General features: G+C 43.9%; 1 protein-coding gene across 2 annotated transcripts in view; it reads right to left on the reverse strand.

Moving 5' to 3' along the window:
- The window catches only part of LOC147708648 (cAMP and cAMP-inhibited cGMP 3',5'-cyclic phosphodiesterase 10A), a 1,277,009-nt gene that overhangs the window by 110,743 nt on the left and 1,143,327 nt on the right, over window positions 1–22,939 (reverse strand). For both annotated transcript variants that reach the window (XM_086927318.1, XM_086927317.1), the window contains exon 20: window positions 7,775–7,855. In XM_086927318.1, the coding sequence (XP_086783444.1) occupies window positions 7,775–7,855 (81 nt within the window). The remainder of the gene's footprint in view (window positions 1–7,774; window positions 7,856–22,939) is intronic.

Raw genomic sequence — 22,939 nt, forward strand, 5'->3', positions numbered from 1 at the left:
GACTCCGTTAAATCCCTGGGCTTCACCTTAGACCCTAAACTAACCCTGACAAATCACATTAAGAACTCGGCGAAAAGCGCATTCTTCAACCTCAGACTTTTGAACAAAATTAAACCTTACATTCCCAACAAGGACCTCAAACTAGCCACGCAATCTCTAGTTCTATCAAGACTGGACTATGGGAACTCAATCCTAACAGGCATCCCCAAATCCCACCTGGCTCCACTAAAAACAACACTTCACGCGGCAGCAAGAATGATCACAGGCTGCAAAAAATATGATCGCATCTCCCCGGCTCTTAAAGAACTCGAATGGCTCCCTGTGGAAATGCGAAGTACCTTCAGAACGGCCTGCCTAACCCACAAGGCCCTCCACACCGGAAAACCGGAATACCTGGCTAACAAGCTCAAAAAAGCAGGCCAAGCCAGAAATTTGAGAAGCTCTAATTCCCTACTGCTCATCCTACCAAAAACCAGAAGGAAGAGAACTGCGGACTGCTCTTTCTCAGGAAATGCCCCCAAAATATGGAACGCCATCCCCCCGCACATCAGAACTCTACCGTCCTATGCAGAATTCAAGAGCCAACTTAAATCCTTGTGCCTGATCCGCTCCCTTGGTTATGGATAACTTGGAGCTGCAAACGTCTCAGAATCCCCGATTGCTTTTATTGGGTTTGTTTCATGTTGTTCTCTTTTTCATGCCCACTACTGTGAAGCGCTCTGATACCTTCGGGTCTTGTTAGCGCTATAGAAAACTTCTAAATAAAATAAATAAATAAATAAACTTCAAAAATGAGGTCATTGGTGTTGACCCAAATAGTGGAGCTTTAAAGCAGAAACTGCCTTTGGAGGGCTCATGGGTAACCCTTGATTGAGGGGCTTCTCCAGTGTTCAGGCACACAGGCTGGCACTTGGGACTGGAGATGGGAAACTAGCTGCCAGACAGGTTTTCTAGAGGCGTGTAGCCACACTTTTGGGTTGTCTAGGGAGCTCCCCAGGCTGGGAGATGGGTCCTGCCATATAAGAAGTGAACAAAATGGGGCATCCTGGGGTGCTCAGATGCTACCCTTCGCAGGAAGTGGCAATCAGTTAGGAGGGAACCCAGTAGCCCATTGGCTACGAACTGCATCCTGCCAAATTAGCCTTTTCTGAGCATAAGTAGGGTACACCTGGCACCCTAATCTTAAGATCTTGACTGGACTGGAACGACTGCCCTTCTTCACTGTGAAATCAGCAAATTGAGCGTGCACCAGTGTGGACTTTATCTACTGTACCTGTTAGCTAGAAAAGTAAAGTGACCGTACCCGCTGTGTCCTGCTCGAGGAAAGGTCATCTCCAGAACTAGGACAAATCTAAGAAACTCCAAGCGTCAATGAGCTGCTTTCCTGTTCACAGCACAGGGACAACAGCTGAAAAGCATGCTTGGGCAAGTTGATCGCAAACTCTTCAATCCGCCGCTGTGCAGCACAACATTGCACTTGAGTTTGCTGAACCAGGGAATGATGGCAAGAACAGCTGGGGCCTCCAGAGGATGAGTTATCGAACCAGAAAGGATTTACCCTTGACCGTGATATTAGGCGACTGGACTTCTGCCAGCACCAAGAGCACTTTGACGGACATTTGATTGTGGTCAAATTAAGAAATACAAGGGGTTGATGGTGGATGAAATGAAATTTGCTGCTCTCTTTTATGTTTAAAGTCTGTATATAATAACAACAAAATTCTTTTTAAACCCGCTTTTAATTCTGATGTTCAGTATGATTTTATGTGGTTATGTAATGATATGCATTTTTATGATGGTTTTTAACCATCAAAATAAATAAAGAACTGAACTGAACACTGTGACGGACGTTGACTCTGGACCAGGATCCCTTCATCCCCCTTTGTGGACCGAGTAGACGACGCAGTAAGACCTCCGCCAACCGCATCACACCCACAGCATCCTTTGAGCATCATCAGCATCCTGCATCGCTTGCATCAGGACCACTTCCATTGGAAAGCCCTGCAGAGGAAAAAAGTGCCTGGAACTGACTGATGAGGAACTTGCTGGTTCCTGGTACCTCAATGAAGTTGGCTTCCAGTGACCGCATCACATCTGGCACAAACTTGTTTATGAAAACATTTCGAAGTGTCAAATCTTGAATTTGCCATTGCTTGTTCGCGGTTGAGTGAAATATCTTGATTTACAATACCCTGTAAATTCTATATTTCTGGAACTCTCGGACGGTTTTTCGTCGTGGTGTCTGAAAAGACAATCTATTTTTATAAATTGGTGTAGTATTTCAGTTGTCTCTTGACAATTTTTTCTTTATTTTTGAGGTGTTGCTTTACACTTGTTCCTTTTTGTAAGCCTTGCTGCTCAGAGCCACGGCTACCTAAGGTATAGCTAAAGGTCTGACAAAATAAACCTAAGGGTTCTAAAGGGGTTGGTAAGTTTATTACAGAACGAGGTTGTACAATCACAGCATATAACATACCTCATTTCCTCAACAGAGGAAAGATGGCCAAAAACAAAGAGTAACCGAAAGTGAGAGGGACGAAATGACCAGAAACCTAAAGGAGAGGAAGATGAACTGCAAGTACACCGGTCCTGATTGGACTATCTTGCAAGAATTGACATTGAATCTGATGACTGTCTGATTGACATTGACAAACCTCCTTGAGCCCTAACCTTACAACAAAAGGAGCTCGATTCACACAAGAACACTGACAAACATAAAAAAAAAGGCTGAATAGACAGTTAGGGTAACAGTTAGAGGACTTGCAGAGCTTCAGGCCTCAGGCTGACGCAGAATAAAAATCCCAGTAGCTTTCGAGATAGGGCAATGACAGTAAGGTAGAGGAAGTAGTGGCGTGGTCTGAAATAAGACTTCAAATTCTACATGTTGCTTTAGCAATTACCATTTCAGTCTCTAGTTGGGTGGATGTTAGATATTCATCTCATGAATAGAAATGCTTCCCATATTTGTGTAAACACAACCATTAATATCGTTGTTGGTCACATAATGCAATAGAGGAAAGAACTCACATGTTCCTCATGCTGAAAGTGTTTATAGCTATAACGTTTACTTTCAGATGTTAGCTCAATGTGAAAACTATGTAGGTAGACAATTGTTTCTTTGCTCTTATCTCTTGGCCTCTGCAGCTAAGTGAGCTGCCTATTTCTCCCTGCCTTTGTCATATTCAATCTCATGTGCTGACAACAACAATTTGTTTACTTCGTTTTTATAGGTACAATATGGGCATAGCCATACACGATGTATATAACGAAAAAGACATAGCATAGCAGATTTTAGATTTCAAAATATCAATTTGGCCTGGAGAACGCCAGACCTCCTGTGCTGTTTTTCCTTAATTTATTCTATCATCAAAACTCCAATAAGTTGTTCTATATGGATTATGACAAACCCTTAGAAAATGTACTGATAATAACTGATGCAAATATGTACTTGTGGTCTACTAAACATGCTTCTCGTTCTTCTAAGGCTTTTAAACCAAGGACTCAGAGTTAGTATATGATGACATTTTTTACCTCTGTGACTAACTCGACCACTACTAACCAAAGCATTCATGATATAACCTGCAAAATTAACAAAGATGAGCAGGTCTTTGTAGATTAACTAAATAAAAGGATTTTACTAGACAAAGAGAAAGGGAGCAAGAAAGTTAACAAAGAGCATGTTATATGAAAGGAAAGGGAATTTTGAAGGAGTCACCCCCAAGAATAAGCATTGATGTTGCCAAGAAGGAAATTTTGTGAATGATAAGGAGCAGGAGGAGAAAGAGACCGTTGCAATAGTGGGTTAGAGTCAGTGTAAGCATAGTTTTCTAGTGAAGGGTAGAACCTTTGCTGAACTAGAGGTAAGTATCAAGGGTATCTCTTATGTATGTGGTAAATCAGCTTATTCCCAGTTACCGCATAATAGAGTGAGTAATTGCAGCTTTGGATTTTTCAGAATTTATCACACTAATGAGTTAGATTCACCTGTTGACTTATATAAAGCGAAGTAGGCAAGACTTCAAGCAGATCCTTAGCGATATCTTTGGAGCATTCATACCCTCAGTAGGAGTAGCATCAAATGGCGTTAAGATCAGAAAACTATCTACTAACTAATAATACGGGTGCTTGAACAGTTATTAACAAGGAATTGCTTGGCATGAGAGCTATAATCAAAGAATGCCCCTGTGGTAGATTTGAAGCTGGTAAAGGAAGGTGGAGTTTGCAAGGTAATCCACAAAAGGGAATGTTGTGCATACATCCTAAAAATAGATAACCAGCTTAATAGTTGTCACGCACATTACAAACATCACATTAATTAACTGAACTGGCGGAGACAGGTGCCTGGGAAGATTAGATTCGGTATTTGGATCTATTGGAAGGGGATTTACTAAGATAGAAGAAGGGGGGGTTAGGTGGAGGAATACTGAAACTGCTTTTTACTCCTCTCTTAATTATATTAATAGATGTTGCATGTGTGCTTCTTCTCCTAAAATGTTGCGAGATAATTTTATCAGGCAATGGGTTTGAATGTGGGTATAAGATGTCCGCAATGAAAGGAAGAAAGAGGAAAATAATTCATGGTAAGGTTGAAGAGATGCAAATTGAACTATGCAATACTATGAAGTAATTCAGATAATCAAAAGAAATGATCCCAAGCTGATGAAAGCTGTGTTGTAATAAAGATGTAGATGATGATGATTTAGAAATCATTGGGTGGGGGGGTACTTGTGAATTCTCTTTTTCCTTTTCTAAGCTTTCAATGTATTTGAAATCCCGCGTCCGCTAATATAAACGAAGGTGTACTGTCTTCTGAAATGACGCTGCACTACACCACATGATCGTTATTGTTGCCTTTGCTATAACTGAGATTTGTGAGCTTTCCAAGTCTTTGGGATTAAGATGTACCTAACCAAGGACAAATTAGCTATCCCCGACCGCTCTGTATTAAATGTTGCAATTCATGTCCCTTGTATCGAATCTGGGAAATTCTGAAACCCAATTAATAGTATTATGAGAGAATCTTCAAATTATTTTGTAGCAAAATGTTTCTTTTTGACTGTTCCTCATTGGTGCAAATCCTGAGTCGTTTAGTTGTGTAGCAAAGAGTGAAATCATTGTTTTAAGTCCTATAAAAGGACCAGCGTTTTCCACATAAATGAAACCCCCATTTTACCACTCTTAGAAGGCGAATCTATGCTGGATTTACAATAGAACTTCCTGTACTTATGATCTGTAGTCTTGCTGCTAACCTGATCAATATGTCATTGTAATTTGCCTAATAATTCTCTACATAAAGCCTTGAAACGTTGACCTGTGTCTGTCATTCTTACTGAGAATGTTGCAGTCCTAATTCATTAATTATTCTTACAAAAGATAGAGACAGGTCGAATCGGGGAGCACCAACGTCCGTACAGGGACTACACCACTCCCGTTCTGAGCCGTTGGCGCTCACACAGGGTAAAGTCAAGGTGACACAAATTAGCGGGCATACAGATCTGAATACAGCACGAGATATAGGTTGACACAAGACACTGCACAGAGATTGGAAAACATAGTGGCCCAGGTTAGTATAGAAGATCAAAGTCTATATTCAGTTAACAAATATCATATTGGAGCAAGTCTGAATAAGTGCAAGAGAAGAAACAAGCATGGTCAAAGCCATATGTCTCATCTTTGGGGCTTATTGGCTTTGCCAATGCGTTGTGGGTATACTGTATTGCATCAGGAAAATGCTATGCATAATGGTGAAAGGAAAAAAGACAGATGCTAGGATGCTGCTTTGCCATTTTGTTGGTGCATGTTGTGTGATTACACATGAACACCTACAAAATGGAAAAGAAGTGGTATGAAAGAGCCTTTTCTTTATCAAGGTGGAGGGGCCAGCAGCAATTTGGCAAATGTCTATCCCTCCCATAAAATATGTACATATTTTTAAAAAAGCAAAACATTTTGGGCATGGGGCAATGGAGGAGCAGGAGGGGGAAGCTATGGGGAGCAGGTGGGTAAAGGGAAAAGAAGAACACGAAGGAAAGCTTCAAGGTGGTCAGGGGAACAACCACTTGACCAAGCAAGCAAGGCAGAGGAAATTCAAAGGGGGAGAGAAGCGTAACAGGGGGGGGAGAGAGAGAGGGAGGTTGGAGGGGGGGACACACTAGTTACAGTTTACAACATGAGGCTAGACAAACATGGAGTGCGTGATTATTTGCCAGGAAAACAAATCCACTGTTCTGAAGTACTTCAGCAAAAAGGAAGAGTAGTCCAGGAAAGGTTGAAGGATAGAAGTCCATTAATAAGAGAGATGGTAAAGAGACTATGCTCAGGGGAGGGACAAAACCAACATGAATAAACTAGGACACAGAAAGCCATAGAAGAAGAAGCAAGCGAATGAGAGTGATAATACAGCCAACAAAAGGTAAGGAATGGGTGGATGTAACCCCCTGTAAATTATTGGTAAGCCAACAATAGGTCTTCAGCGACCAGATAGCTTGAGCTGTCTCGTAGGGTCAACCAAACAAGGACCTCTAATGAATGTGAAAACAAAGGCAGGCATGACTCATACATGAGATGGGACAATAATCTTTAAAAAATATACTGTTGTATTGTTATACTATCATTCATGCAGACTGTGGGTAAGATATTTGGTTTATGTGGCTCATGTTGCCATAGCCTTAATGAATTTATGAGGAATGGGTTCATAAGAGAAAACATTTTTGGGGGGACAACAGTGTCGAGCAGTATGAGCAGTTTTTTGCCTGTAAAGAATCATTGTTGACCTGGCATGCAAATCTAACTTTTTGTATAGAATCTGCAAAGGGATATACTGGTAAAAAGATTCAAGAGTATCACAAAAAATGGTTTGATCATTTTGGAATACCTGCATTAATGAGAAATTAGCAGTTGAAATATCAGATACATTTTTATTAGTGAGCTGATCCAGCTAGATTAATTTCCGGAATCCTGCTCTAAACTGTGCCTATCCATCCTAAATGTGATGGAAAGAGGTTAGAGGTATTTGTTCTGATGAATAGAACAAACACAAAATGGAAAATAGTCATTGGTGGTCAACACACTGCAGATTATTTTGAAATAATGTGAAAAATCACAACAGAAACAAAGGGGTTATTTGTTGATTCACGATTCAAAAGGTTAACAAAAGCGGTTTGCAAAGTTTAAACATTGCGACAAAGATAGGAAGTATCATTTAACAGGATAAATGTAATCTATGCGGAGGTGATATCAATAAATGCTAAGCTAATTCAGAGTCGGCTAAATCCAAAATCTGCTGATATTTATTAATGTTCTTCTTTTCTACTTTTACAAAACTTAATAAAAAATTTCAACACAAAAAAAAACCTCAATGGTCAAAAAACTTGGAGCTGGACTGAAGCAGAGGTAGGAAGGCCCAGGCACCAGAGTCAAACATTCATATAGTGTTTCTTTGAAACATTAAATCTAAAGAAAAGAAGTAGACTTTGTACCAAATTTTGGGCATAAAAAAACGAGAGGAAGAAAAGGTATGAAGCTTAACAGAATGTGCATAATAACAAATGTCTAGAAGTGCACTTTTCCACCGGTGAACAATGTGAGCAACATTTTGAACAGTATGATAATCAATATAAAGAAAACAAATTATAGTATAAGAAGTCGCCCTTATATGTGCATTTATGCATTAAAACTGTTTGTGGCCAATAGGAAATAGATAACTTCTTGCATAATGCTTTTTATGGCCCTTCCAACTACTGAGATTAATGGTTTGGCTGCAGATTATCCTTACCTGTCCTTGAGGGATTTCATCCTTTTTGTCCCGGTCCATCATGGGAATCGGTGAAATACCAAGCCGTTTCATTTCATCCCCCTTTAAAAAACAAATTAAAAAGTCAGGTCTGTCCAACTGACGTCCTGCAATATAAATCCAAATCATTCCTGGATTTATTTACTTACTCATTTACTTAATTATGTACTTAATTATTTACTTATTTATGTACTTACTTATATATTTACTTACCTGTACACACATACCCCTCTCGTGGTGGGCTTTGCTTTGTGCTGTTTTATTTTTCAAAACGTGCTGTCTATTTGGCTCCATTTCTTGAAACTAAAGCCAGCACTTAGCTAAGCCCAGACTGTCAGTGCCATTATTCAGGAAGAAGAGACTATTGTCAGGACTCAGTTTGTGCTGGATGCACCATTCGGTCAGGTGCTTGAAGGCATGTGTGTATTTTTTTCACTGAAAAAACAAGCATTTGTAATGAAATAGGTCTCGCATTTGTGAGAGATTAAGCTATTGGCATTGTAAATGACAATGCCTTTTATTTATCTGTTTTGAAAAACAACACATAAATAAAAGGCATTGTCATTTACAAAGCCAATAGCTCAAAGTATTACAAATGCGAGACCTACTGCATTACAAATGCTTGTTATATGCATAATCACGGGTGCGCATTGGACTCATTGACAGTATCCATATGTCTTCCTGTGTAAAGAAGAAATGCAGCAAGCAAAATTGTTTATCCTGCAGCTCTAGTTAATAGTAGAACATTTAAAAATGTTTTTATGTTTTTCATTTAAGTATTGCATCCTCATTTTTATACTCGTGTATTTGACTAATAGTTAACATAGGCCTTTAAGAACCAGAACACAAAGTAAAAACAATAGGATTGATCACGTATTGCAAATTGACAGCTCAAAGGATGGTAGTGGAAGGGAAGAGAGGATGTTTCACTGTTTCTTTTTGAGGCGGCAGAACGTAGTATGTCATGAATCTAGGGCTTTAAGTGGGCCGGGTCCTGCCGGTGTTCTAAAAAGAAGGTGCCGAGACGGATCTCTATTGGGCTTTGTATTTTTGCCTGCACCCTCAGAATGAAAAACAAGCATCGGCATAGTCAATAGGTCTTGCTTTTGGGACCTTTTAAGTATTTAGTTATACAGCACAATATCCTTGGTGCAACAACATCAACTGTTGCATGGCTAAACACGTATAAAGTCCTAAAGGCGATACCTATTGGCTATGCCAATGCTTTTTATATTTCACCTAGGAACAATATACCCACTCAGTATTGAAAAGGGCCAATTTCATTCAGGTTCACCAGACCTTGTAAATCTGCAAATGCTCCCGGGAGATATCATTATCAACTTCTCACCTTCCTAAAAATTGCTGAACCACCAACAAATGAGGAAGACAAACGCAAACATAATGCAAATCACAGTAAATGGGAATAAGGAGAACCTAGTTTGCAAAGTTGTCATCACACATGCCTAAAATAATTTCAAGGTGTCTACCCACTGTCCAATCCATGCAGGCTCCTTTGGACCTGTAATAAGCGCTTACCAATAAGAGCAGTTACAGCAATGAAAATGTATACATTTGCATTGGGAACAGAAATAGGATACACACAAGGAAACACAAAAAAAGTAGATCTTCATAAATAAATCATAATTCACTGAACAATGACCACAAAGCATCCCATAGCCCTAATCATTCTCATGTCTGATTCCGCAGTCTTTTGCATCAGAATGGCTACAACAAATCTTTAAGATGGCAATAAGAAATCTACAAGACGCTCAATAATTAGAAGTCGCTTTTACTTCCAAGCCTTTTGAAATGTGTTTTTCTTGGTGCACCATAGAGCAACACAACCACCTTAAGTCAGAGGGCAATGTCAAAATTTTAAGTATTGCACTGAAAATTGCAATAACAGTGCAAAGTGAACTGTTAAGCAAAAATACCATCTAAAAAGTATTTTCTGAAATATTCAACCCTAACAAACTCCTGGAAAATAGTTTAAGACATCACAACCGCAAGTTACACCACAGCCACTTAATTATAATGTTAAAATCTGTGATGCCCTTTGCGAAGTACATCTAAGATTCAGGTCTATGCTGTTATATAGAGCGCCCTACACAAGTGGTCACTTATGTCGAGAACAGCTGATTGAGCAGTTTTTTTTTACACCTCAATTATTCAATTCACTCATAAATAATTTTTGAATGAAGCTTTGTAAATATTTGTTAACACGCGCAGATCTCAAATCAGCCCTTTTAGCAAGTGTATACATCTCCAACTAGCTTAGTACATACAAAGCAAGATTTTTGGCATAAACTGAACGTATAACACTTTCACATTTTAAAAGGAAACCAATTTGAATCACTGACAAAGTTTAAACCTAGCATTTGGCAAAAAAAAACCACCTTATTAGATCAATGTGACGAAAACACAAAACATTCACTGGGCAGGCATGCATTTTTAAAAGGAAACAGAAACTCATTTGCAAATTAATCACACTGTCACTAGAATTCCAAAACTGATCACACTAAATTTACAATGCGTGAATCTGATTTGAAAAATGCCCTGTTACTATTTTTTGCACTAATCTCGGCAATTATTTTAGAGCTTACATAGCCTACCTTAGTCTCCCGCATTATTTTGCTCAACATTGTAAAGCTCTGCCTCATCATAAAGTCAGGCCAGACAGCGAGACATGATTTAATATCTCTGGGCAGAAAAGAGTAACAGAACCGAAAGTACTTTGGTAGCTTATGTGCTGTGAGTTTGGAAAAAAAGGGAATGAGAGCTGATCAAAGGACGGATGGGCACAATGCTCCAATTTGTTTCAGTTTATGTTCAATCCAGCTCAGCAACTGGATACTTCGAGGTTGCCTACAATTTTTTTTAAACAAAAAAGTATTATTATTTGCAGACAAGCAGAGCATTATCACTCCTATTCTGCCGGGGATAGGTAACAGCAGCTGACGAAGATGTTGGCAACTTCCACAGAAAGGCCTCTCAGGCGATTGCTGCCTTCCTTCAACTCCATTGTTTATGTAGCGCCAGTGAAGTCATGTTTTAAAACAAAGTTCACATGGCAGTAACGAACGAATATCCCTAGATATTTATAAATACAAATACATGTAAAAACTAAAGCACCTTGCCTGCCTCTCCTTTGATGTCTGTGACTATATCATTACTGGAGATGGCACACACTGCAGGCAATACCTCTCCCCCCGAGGGGTGGGGCCTCAGGCCGATCTGATTGGCCGTGGCACTTACAGTTCCAGCAACTCGCTGATCTAATTGGCCAGTGGTACTGAGGGAACTTGTACTTTTTTTGGAAAGTTCAGCGGACAGGGGGAGAGGAGGGAGGCTTTGTTAGAGTGAAGTGGATGCGTAAAAAAAAATATATAAACATGGGTGGTGTGCAGAAACATGAAGCACGGCCAGCGCCTGTGTAAATAAAAGTGGACGCAGAGGGGAGGGGTGAGGAGGTACAAGGGGGGGTTTGCTATAGTGAAGTGGATGTGTAAAAAGATAAATATTAACACCGGCGCAGTGCAGGAACATGAAGCGGTGCCAGCGCCTGTGTAAGTGGACGCATTAAAAAAAGAAATATAAACACGAGTGCCGTGCTGTAACAAGTAGGGCGGCGCCTGTGTAGATAAAAAGTGTGTGCGGGGGGCCCGTGAAGCGGTAATAAATAAATAAATAAAGAGCAGCACACAGTATGAGAAGGTGAAACCTAAACAAAGGACGTTAGTGATGCGCGCATAGCGAGCATTGGAGAGGCGGAGTGAGGCGCGCACGCTTGTGCACGTAACCGCAAGCTGGTGGCCGCCAAAAGCCTGTGGTAGCACTTTAAAAAAAGCAGCTTACTAAATGTCTCGCAGAGCAACACATGCGTTGGCTCAGGCGAGATCAAAATAAAATCTTAACTCTGCAGCAGTTCCACCCTTCACTATCTTTAATGTAACTTCAAAGAGACTGGTTATAGTTCTTTCACAGTCTCATCATTTGAGAACGGAAGCATTTTCAATATTATATACAACGAAACCATAGTTGTTGCTTATTTCTCTCATGCAACTAACAATCATTGACAAAGGCAATAGTCTTAGCTTGCTGTAGGTCACTTGTTGTATTATATATTTAGATGCAATGACAGGAGCAGCAAATTACCAGCGAGGTGGGGCACAATGCTAAGCACACATTTTTGGCTAATTTATGTTAGGCCACGCCCTACTTACATCGGCCACATTACTTCGAGAGCCCGCCTCCTTTTTTCATCCCACCTAAAGCCATGCACGAATCCACAAACAGAATTCACCACTGATTCTCCAGGAAACTGCCACTACAATCAGCTGGAATACTGGTAATAAATATCTGAAATCCCACAGAATCAAGACAAGGAAACACGGGTGCCATAGTGGAATAGGCGCCTACAGTTACCAAATCAGCGAAGAGCGCTTCACGTTCACAGAAATCTGCCTAAAAGTTGTAAAAACTGCCTACAGGCAGAACAATCCAAATATTACCAACAGCGCCGTTGGAACTGTTAAAGTGGGTTCCTAGCAGCGCGATCAAGACAACAGCAGAACACTGGCCCACCTGGCTCAAGCAGAGTGTGACTGAGCCATAAGAGCTTGGCTGCTACAGCAAGCCTAAAAGCACAGAAAACGGTACCGAAATATAAACAAAAAAATCACTTACTGTCCCTGCACCGATGTAATCATCAAAGCTCGGGTCAATGTAGCAGAAGAAACAAGCCACAAGCGATCTTCATGGTGGGAGAAAGCACTGTTTTTTCATCCCACCTAAAGCCATGCATGAATCCACAAACAGAATTCACTACTAATACTCCAGGACACCACCACTATAATCAGCTAATCAGCTGGAATGCCGGCAATAAATACCTGAAATCCCATAGAATCAAGAGAAACTTAAGGAATCATGGGTGGCATATTGCAATAGAAGCATAAACTTATCAAATCAGCGAAGAGCGCTTCACGTTCACAGAAATCTGCCTAAAAGTTGTAAAAACTGCCTACATGCAGCACAATCCAAACGTTACCAACAGCGCCGTTGGAACTGTTAAAGTGGGTTCCTAGCAGCGCGATCAAGACAACAGCAGAACACTGGCCCACCTAGCTCAAGCAGGGTGTGACTGAGCCAAGAGAGTTTGGCTGCTTAACAAGTCTAAAAGCATGGATAACGGTACCGACATATAAGAAAACAAGTTACTTACCTGTAACTTTGGTTCCCCAGTATTGGTAACTTTCATAGATTCAATGCTTTGTATCATTCCCCGTCGTCGGAATGGGAGCCTCGGTAAATAGAAAATACCATAGAAGTAAGCACAAAAGTGAAAAAAAGGCCTAGGCCTCATTTCATTTTGTAGCTTATCCACCTCTTTTTGTAAAAGAGACCAAATTCTTGCAATAACCAATCAGAGCAGCCCCACCACATAGAACCTTCCTGAGAGAGCCTCAGAGCCTCAGATTTCCGTAGTCGTTGTGGAACAGCAACAATCTTCGTACAATAAGGCTGAGCTTTCCCAGGGGAGGAGGGTGGGCGCATGCAGTGCTTTAAATGGGCCGGTACTCACCGGTACGGAGTACCGGCACTTTTACATTTTTGCTGCTTGAGTACCTGAACTTCTCCTAGGGCAAGGAGAGTACCGGTACGCATGGCATATTTTGTTACCTGTATATCTGCAAATACAAGCATTATTCTGAAAAGAAAAAACAGATATACCTATATCGATATATAATATATATGTAAATAGATATCATAAAGTAGAAATAAACACAAGTGATACAAAATATGCAATACAGGAAGGCGGGATAGTAAGGAAAGCTCACCGTCTCACTGAAAAAGGTTCCTCAGGACTGCTTGACCCACTGCTGCATCCTTTCTCTCAGAAGAATCCAAGCAGTAATGCCGAGTGAAGGTGTGGATACTGCTCCACGTCGCCGCTCTACAGATGTTCTTGATTGGGACTCCTGAGAATAGAGCCACAGATGAAGCCATCGATCTTGTAGAGTGAGCCCGAACTGTTCGCTCAAGTGGCTTGCCTGCCTCTCGATGGCAAAACTGGATTGTATTCGATATCCAGCGTGAAATACAGGATTTTGAAATTGGGCATCCTTTCCGTGGAGCACTGTAAGAGACAAAGAGCTGGGAAGATTTTCTGAATTGCTTTGTCCGCTCCAAGTAAAATTTTAGACATCTATGAACGTCTAAAGAATGTAACGCCTTCTCTGCTGGCGTAGAGGGCCGTGGGAAGAAGGACTTTAAGATCACAGGCTCATTCAGATGGAACTCTGAAGGGACTTTTGGAATACATTTCGGATTTGTCCGCAGGATGAGAACATCATTTTTGAATTGCAGAAAAGGTTCTACAATTGTGAATGCCTGAAGCTCACTAACTCTTCTAGCCGATGTCAAAGCTAAGAGAAGAGCAAGTTTCCATGAAACAAACTTCATATCTGCCCTATGAATAGGCTCAAACTGAGCTTTCATCAGGTGTGATAGAACCAAATTAAGGTGCCAGGCCTGTGCTGGAGTCCGGACTGGAGGAAAAACTCTGAACAAGCCCTTCAGAAATTGTTTAACAATTCTTGCAGACCAAAGGGAGGGACCTGATGACGTGCGTCTAAATCTGGAAATGGCCGCCAGATGAACCTTCACGGAAGAATGAGCCAATCCAGACTTGGCCAGAGACCGGATGCAAGGCAAAAGTTGGTGTGGTGCCGAAGTGCATGGGTGTATATCTTGCCTCCGACACCAAAGGCAGAACCTTTTCCACTTCGCCCGATAAGTCTTATTAGTACTTGGCAAACGGGCCTGAGCCAGAATGTCTCTACATTCCCCATGGAGATTTAAATTCTGGAATTCTCTGTACTCAGGAGCCACACTGTCAATTGGAGTGAGTTCAGATCCGGATGCAGTACTTGTCCCTGAGCCATGGTCAATAGCGACTGAACAGGCCGCAGGAGAATCGGGTGGTCTTGGGAGAGAAGAAGTTGTTCTCTGTACCAGAATTGCCAGGGCCACGCCGGTGCAATCAAAATCATCCTGCACGGTTCCACTTTGAGTTTTCTGATCAGTCTCGGGATTAGTGGAATTGGTGGGAAGGCGTAGACAAATGCGCCGTACCAAGCTATCAAAAGAGCATTCCCCAAGGATCCTTGATGGTGATCCCTGCTTGCGTAGCACTGGCATTTGGCGTTCTGCGGTGTCGCAAAAAGATCGATGGTTGGGGTCCCCCAACATGAAAATATGTCCTAGAGAATGGTCTGATCCAATTCCCACTCGTGGCTGATCGACCTCTGGCGACTTAAAGCATCAGCTGTGGAATGGAGTATTCCCGCGAGATGTTCTGCTGATAGAATGATCTTGTGTTGAATCACCCAGTTCCAAATTTTCGGAGCTTCCTTCGAAAAGGTACAGGATCTTGCCCCGCCCTGCTTGTTTATGTAGTGCATGGCCGTGGTGTTGTCCGTACGAACCAGCACTCTGCGGTTCAGGATCCTTGTAAGGAAAGCCTGCAAGGCTAGACGAATAGCCATCAGTTCTAGCAGATTGATGTGGAATCTGCATTGGATTGCGCTCTAATGACCACTGTTTTTCAGCTCTTGAAGAACCGCTCCCCAACCCTCCATGGAGGCATCTTTTGTCAGCACAATGGGAGATGGAGAAAGCTGGAATGTCAAACCCACTGAGATGTTTTCTTTTATTAACCACCAGCTGCTTGCCTTCTTCATTACTGGTGTTACCATGATTCTGTCGCGTGACGCCATTGCAGGTCTAGTTTCTCCTGCAGTGGGCGCATCCGAAGCCTGCAGTGCGGAGTCAATGGTATGCAGGATGATATCGATCCGAGAAGGGATTTGTACCAACGAACCGACAGAGACTTCCTTGTTTGCAGGAGGCGAGCTGACAGTATAAGCTTGTTTTGGCGTTCTTCTGACAGAAAAGCCTTGCAACAATCCGTATCCAGGATTGCATCCAAAACTTTTGTCCTTTTGGATGGCCGCAGGATTGATTTCTCCCGGTTGAGCCGAAGACCTAGCTGCTTGAAAAGTTGAAAGCAGCTTGTGACCGCTTTGGAAGCTTCCTGGAACGAAGGAGCCTTTACTAGTCAATCGCCCAGGTATGGGAAGACTTCTAAAGACTGCCTCCTTAGAAAAGCTGCCACAGGATCTAGTACCTTTGTAAAGATTCTTAGTGCGGACCGGAGACCAAAGGGCAGCACCTTGAACTGAAAGTGGCACTTGCCTACTGTAAATCGAAGATATTGCCTGTGAGCTAGGTGGTTGGGCACATGGATCCTCTAAATCCAGAGTTGCCATGTAGTCCCCCTGATTGAGCAGAGGTAGGATGTCTTGAAGGGTGACCCTCCTGAATGACAACTTTAGGAGATAGGTGTTGAGCTCTCGAAGATCTAGTATCGGACGCCACTTCTCCTTTGTCTTGTGAACCAGAAAGAACCTGGAATAAAACCCCTTCTCCTTTTGGGAGAAAGGTACAGGCTCTATTGCCCCCTTGATGACGAGTTGGTGGGCTTCGAGATGAAGAAGACCAAGATGTTTGGGCGTGATGGCATCTGGAGCTCTTGTTGGAGGAAGATGTTAGAACTCAAAAGTGTGTCCTTCCTTGATGATGTTTAGAACCCACTGGTCTGATGATACGACCTTCCAGCTGCATAGACAATGGGCAATCCTGCCCCCCACTGGTGTTAACGAAGGGACAGGAACAGTAGAAAGAGCCACCGGGCCGCTATTGTCGTTTAGAGTGGTCTCTGCCCTGTCGCCCCTGACGTCCTCTCGATGGCTGGCGAGAGAAAGACGCCGATTGACCTTGCCGCTGTTGATATTGGGGCTTGTACGATTGAGAAGATTGTGAATAGGAAGAGTAGCGCTGTTGGTTGCCGCCTCTGTATGATGAGAAGCCTCTTCTTCTTGCACCCTTAAAAGGGACTTTGCGATAGGTCAAAGTTCCTAAGGACTTGGCCGTGTCCGTATCCTTTTTTATGCCTTGCAAGGTATCATCCACGTGCTTCCCAAACAACAGTTCCCCATCATAAGGTAAGTCCAAAATTTTGTTTTGTACTTCCTGGCAAAACCATGTGGCTCGTAGCCAGCCCTGGCGCTGCTACACCACTGAGACTGCCAGCGTTCGGAAGGCCGTTGTCGCTATATCCATAGCGCAGTCGATTACCTCTGAAGAGGCGCGCTCACCTTCCATCAAGATCTTTTTGACCTCCTCCTTCGACCCATCTGGAAGTTCTTCTACAAATGAAGACAGGTCACACCACATCTGGCGATCATATCTCCCCAGGATAGCCAGAGCATTTGCCGCTCGGACGAGGAGGCTGGCCATTGTAGAGAACCTCTTCCCCACATTATCCAGATGCCTCCCTTCCTTATCCGGTGGTGTTGTCAGCGGCGTTGATGGGTTCTTTGACTTACTCTGCGCCGCCTGAGAGATGACAGAGTCTGGTTTCGGCTGACCAGTGAGGCATGCGGGGCTGCCCTCTGGCGCTCGATATTTCTTCTCCAGCCGGGAAAGAACCGGAAGGACCGTCGCTGGATTCTGCATGGCTTTGATACGCTGCATGTTCTATGATGGGGATAGAACGAACCGACTTCCTATATGGCTCTTTGAAGTCGTATAAAAAACAGTCAGTTTGAAACGATGAAATAGGCAGACCAAACCTCTTAGCCACTCTTTCCATGAGATTATGAAATCCTCCGAGAAGTTGCGGTATCCGACACTTGGACATCTGGATCCTGAAGACCATCAGTATTCCAGTCTCTATCTGGATCCAGGTCAGGGTCAACCTGCTGCTCGTCATCCGATGCGACATCATCATCCTGGATATGAACTACCTCTTGAGGAGCTTCCATGGGCTCTGGTTCGCGTACCCTTGAAGGCAACGGTGTCTCCGCTACTGCCTGCGGTGCCGGAATAGAGGGTGAAGGAAGGCGTACTTGTTGTCCCCCAGGCTGAGATGGGAACCTCCTCCTATAATCTTGTAGCATTAATTGTAAGTCCGAGATAAGAGAGGACGGCATCGCCACCATGTCCTGGTGTGGTCTTTGCTGAGAACTCTCTGGGTGAACACACACCTGAGGTCTCTCTTCATAAGTGTCCTGCTGCATATAGTGGTGCTCTTCCACCTCGCCTTCATCAGAACTGGACCCCTGGCACTTGACCTGCAGGTCTGAAGGGCTATAAGACGGCCCTTAAGGACCTTCATCCTCCTCTTCAGAGTCGTCGTCCAACAGCAACACGCTGTTGGACGACGACATTTCCGGAGTAATATGCCTCTTTTTGAGAGAGATACAGAGGACTGGAATCGTCGACTGAGTCGTCGTCGATGGTAGAAGTCTCGTCGACGATGTCGTAGACTGAGTCGTCAACGAAGAAACTGCAGTCGTCGTCGAAGGTTGGCTCGTCGACGGTGAGACGACTCTCGTCGACGAAGGTTGAATCGTCGACTGTGTCGTCGACGAGCTCGTCGTCATGATCATAGCAGCTGTCGTCGGCGTCGTCGTCGTTCTGGTCGTCGTCATTGCTGTCGACACTAGCCTCGTAGTCATCATCGTCGACGTGGATGAAGTAAGCTTCGTCGACGATGAACAAGAAGCAGGCATTTTAAACGTCTACGACGGTTTAGATGCCGTCGACGTAATCATCGTCGACGAGCCCGTCGACGAGGTTATTTTCAGAGACAAGTCTTTCCTGACAGGAATCGTCAACGTACCTGTAGTTTTCACGGTCGATGGACGCTGTTTTTTGTCCAAAGCAATGTCCTGAGGAGTAGTAGAAGGTTTTTTGCCATTCTTTCCTTTTTCTGAAGGCGGAGAAGACCCAGAGACTACCATCTTAGCTTTCTTTGCTGCCTGTGACTCCTCAAGCTGTCCCGGTCTCTCCTTTTCACCGCGGTGAGGAGATTTTAGGGAAGCAGGCCTATCAGACCTATCTGAGGTCCCAAACAAGGCCTTAACAGGGGGCTCAGTAGACGTAGGGGGTGGAAGACCTACCCCTCTTCTTTGATCTTCTCGAGGACGCAGTTGAAGAAGAGCCCTCACTGTCAGAAGACAAAGCCCCCTCTTGAGTCTTCATTTTCTGTAACCAGGTCAGAAGACGGCCATCTCTGTCCCTCAAGGTTTTCGTGGAGAAGGTCCTGCAAATCTTGCACTCTGTGGCCTGTGGTCCGGATACAGACAATATATGCAATCTTGATGTTTGTCCTCCACAAACAGCCTCTTCTTCGAACAGGTAGCACAAGCTCTAAACAGAGCCTTTTTTTCTTTGTCAGACATAGTGAAAAAAATGAATTAAAGTTGAGTTAAAGTGAAGAAATTGAGCAGAGCTCAATGGAGACTCCCTAGCACAACGTGCGGTAGAAAATCTGAGGCTCTGAGGCACTCTCAGGAAGGTTCTATGTGGTGAGGCTGCTCTGATTGGTTATTGCAAGAATTTGGTCTCTTTTACAAAAAGAGGTGGATAAGCTACAAAATGAGATGAGGCCTAGGCCTTTTTTTCACTTTTGTGCTTACTTCTATGGTATTTTTTATTTACAGAGGCTCCCATTCCGACGACGGTGAATGGAACAAAGCATGGGAATCTATGAAAGTTCCAATACTGGGGAAAATAAAAAATAACTTACTGCCCTTGCACCGATGTAATCACTGCCAGCTCGGGTCAATGTAGCAGAAGAAACAAGCCACAAGCTATCTTCATGGTGGAAAAAAGCACGATTAGAGTGTTATAAAACACATTTTTATAAGGGACAGGAAAACAAAAGTAATAATGATGAAAGTGCACATGCATATTAAACATATGTGCATAGCGTCGGGTGAACCAGGCACCATATTCCAAAGAAGGCGGAAGAGACGCCGTGCACGAGCCGTGCGCCAGCAAAATATCCAGTCCGGGTGGGCGAGCTGAAAAGGAGACAGGGAGGGAATAAAGAAGCCTCACTTACAATGAAAAGCGAGCGTTCAGCATAAATTGTGACGCACGCCAATCAAAAGCATGGGTGGAGCTTCCACTCTACTTTTGAAAGCAACCCGACGACAATAGATCTCGCAGACCGAGCAGCGCATGCACTGCAAAGCTAGGTGAGACCAAAAAATGGTGAAAATGACATCGTTACGTGCAGAAATGAGATAACTGTGAGGACATCAATGATGATTGTCCTCGTCCCACAGCATATTTAACACAAGGCACAACACTGTCTGAGCATTCAATGCTCACAGACATATAGGGACACACACTGTGGAGACGCTCGCAGTGTGAGGTGTATGTACAACCAGTTAATGCACACTTGCTAAGCTCAACATAGGTAACTAACATCCAAGGGGTGGGACTAGCTCGAGCAATGCTACTACTCAAAACATATGTGGTTGTGTTATCACTGTATACATTATTAGTAAGAACCATTTTCGAAAACCATATTGTACCAGAGTAGAGTGGTGCAGTGTACCAGAGTAGAGTGGCGTAGTGTGTCAGAGTGGAGTGGCGTAGTGTGTCGTGGAATGGCGTAGTGTGTCGTGGAATGGCGTAGTGTGTCGTGGAATGGAGTAGAGTGTCGTGGGATGGAGTAGTGTGTCGTGGGATGGAGTAGAGAGTCGTGGAATGGAGTAGAGTGTCGTAGAGTGTCGTGGAATGGAGTAGAGTGTCGTGGAATGGAGTAGAGTGTCGTGGAATGGAGTAGAGTGTCGTGGAATGGAGTAGAGTGTCGTGGAATGGAGTAGAGTGTCGTGGAATGGAGTAGAGTGTCGGTGAATGGAGTAGAGTGTCGGTGAATTGAGTAGAGTGTCGGTGAATGGAGTAGAGTGTCGGTGAATGGAGTAGAGTGTCGGTGAATGGAGTAGAGTGTTGTGGAATGGAGTAGAGTGTTGTGGAATGCAGTAGAGTGCCGTGGAATGCAGTAGAGTGTCGTGGAATGCAGTAGAGTGTCGTGGAATGCAGTAGAGTGTCGTGGAATGCAGTAGAGTGTCGTGGAATGCAGTAGAGTGTCGTGGAATGCAGTAGAGTGTCGTGGAATGCAGTAGAGTGTCCTGGAATGGAGTAGTGTTTTGTGGAATCGAGTGGCAGAGTGGAGTGAAGTGGTGTGGAGTAGAGTGCAGGAGAGAAGTGTAAGAGATTAAAGTGCCATAGAGTGGCGTAAAGTGGTGTAGAGTGGAGTGTCGTGGAGTAAAGTGGTGTAGACTGGATGTAAGAGTGGAGTTGATTGTCGCAGAGTCAAGTGTTGTGGAGAGGAATGGCGTAGAGTGGAGTAAAGTGGCGTATGGTGGATGTCAGAATGGAGTGCCGTAGAGTGGAGTGTCTTATTGCAGTGTTGAGTGCAGTGTCGTAGAGTGGAGTGTCTTACGACAGCATGGAGTGGAGTAGAGTGTCAGAGTGCAGTGCCTTACAGTAGAGTGGAGTGACTTACAGCAGAGTGTAGTTGTGTAGAGTGCGCTGTCAGAGTAGAGTGTCTCACAGCAGCGTGGAGTGTCAAAATTTCATGGAGTGGCATAGATTGGTGTAGAGTAAAAGTGGTGTAGAGCAGTGTAGAGTGGAGCAGTGCAGAGTGTAGTTGAGTACAGTGTTGTTGAGTAGTGTAGCGTCAAGTGGCACAGTGCGTCACCGAGTGGAGTGGTGTGAAGTAGAATGTCAGACTGGAGTGGGGCAGAGTGGACTGGTGTAGAGCCAAAGTTGCATAGAGTGTCATGGAGTGTTATAGATTAGAGTAGTGGAGTGTTGTAGAGTACAGTGGTGTGGAGTAGAGCATCAGAATGAAGTGTTGTGGAGTGGCGTAGAATAGAGTGAAGTGGGGGTAGAGTGGAGGAGCAGGTCATATAGTGGAGTGGCTTAGAGTGTCATGGAGTGGCGTATGATGGAGTAGCGTCATAGTGTGGAGTGTCAGAGTAGAGTGGATTGGAGTATATATAGTGGTGTGGAATGTTGTAGAATGGATTAAAGTGGTGTAGAGTGGATGTCAGAGGAGTTGAGTGCCATAGTATCGCGGAGTAGAGCCTCCTGGAGTAGAAGGCTTAGGAGGAGGGGCATAGAATGGACGAAGTGAAGTACTGTGGATGTCAGAGTGGAATGTTGTGTCTTACAGCAGCATGTAGTTTAGTATTGTAGAGTGTAGTATCTTATAGCAGAGTGGAGTGTCTTATGGCAGCATGAAATTACTTATGACAGCGTGGAGAAGAGGGGAATGTCAGAATGGAGTGTTTCACTGTAGTACGGGATAGAGTTGAGTGTCAGAGTGGAGTGTGTTACAGCAGGGTGGAGTGGCATGGAGTACTGTGGAGTAGTGCAGAATGGAGGAAAGTGTTGTGGAGTATCGTAGAACAGCATGGAGTATTGCAGAGTAGAGTGTAAGGAGGAACGGCGTGCAGCAGAGTGTCAGAGTGGAGTGGCCTAGAGTGGACTGGTGTAGAGTGGAGTGGCCAAGAGTGTTGTAGATTGGCATGGAGTAGTGCTGTACAGTGGAGTGGCATCAATTGAAGTGGCGTAGAGCAGAGCAGAGTGCTGTAGAGAAGAGTCATAAAATGGAGTGGCATAGAGTGTTGTGGAATGTCAGAGTGGTGTAGAGTGTTGTAAGCCCATGCAGGGGACTCAATGAGTGGCACAGACTGGAGTGGAGCAAAATGGCATGGACTGGCAGAGCATAAAGTGGACGAGTGTCTCTAGAGTGGAGTACAGTAGAGCAGAGTGGCAACAAGTAGGGTCAATCAATCATAGGCATTTATATAGCGCACTACTTACCCGGAGGGTCTCAAGGTGCTGGGGGGGGGGGGGGGGGGGGGGTGGGGGGGAGTGCTGCTACTGCTCGAATAGCCAGGTCTTGAGCTTCTTCCTGAAGAAGAGGTGGTCTTGGGTCAGGCGCAGGTCGGTCGGTAGGGAGTTCCAGGTCTTGGAGGCCAGGTAGGAGAAGGACCTTCCTCCCGTTGTCATTCTTCGGATGTGGGGGACGGCGACGAGGGCGTGGCTGGCTGATCGGAGATGTCGTTTGGGAGCGTAGAAGTTGATGCGGTTGTTGAGGTAGCTGGGGCTTTGATCGTGTAGGGCTTTGTGTGCGTGGGTGAGGAGGCGGAAGGTGATTCTTTTGTTGACGGGAAGCCAATGCAGGTCTCTCAGATGTCCGGAGATGTGGCTATG

This window comes from Lissotriton vulgaris, chromosome 6 (assembly GCF_964263255.1).
Source record: "Lissotriton vulgaris chromosome 6, aLisVul1.2, whole genome shotgun sequence".
In the NCBI taxonomy this organism is placed as follows: domain Eukaryota; kingdom Metazoa; phylum Chordata; class Amphibia; order Caudata; family Salamandridae; genus Lissotriton; species Lissotriton vulgaris.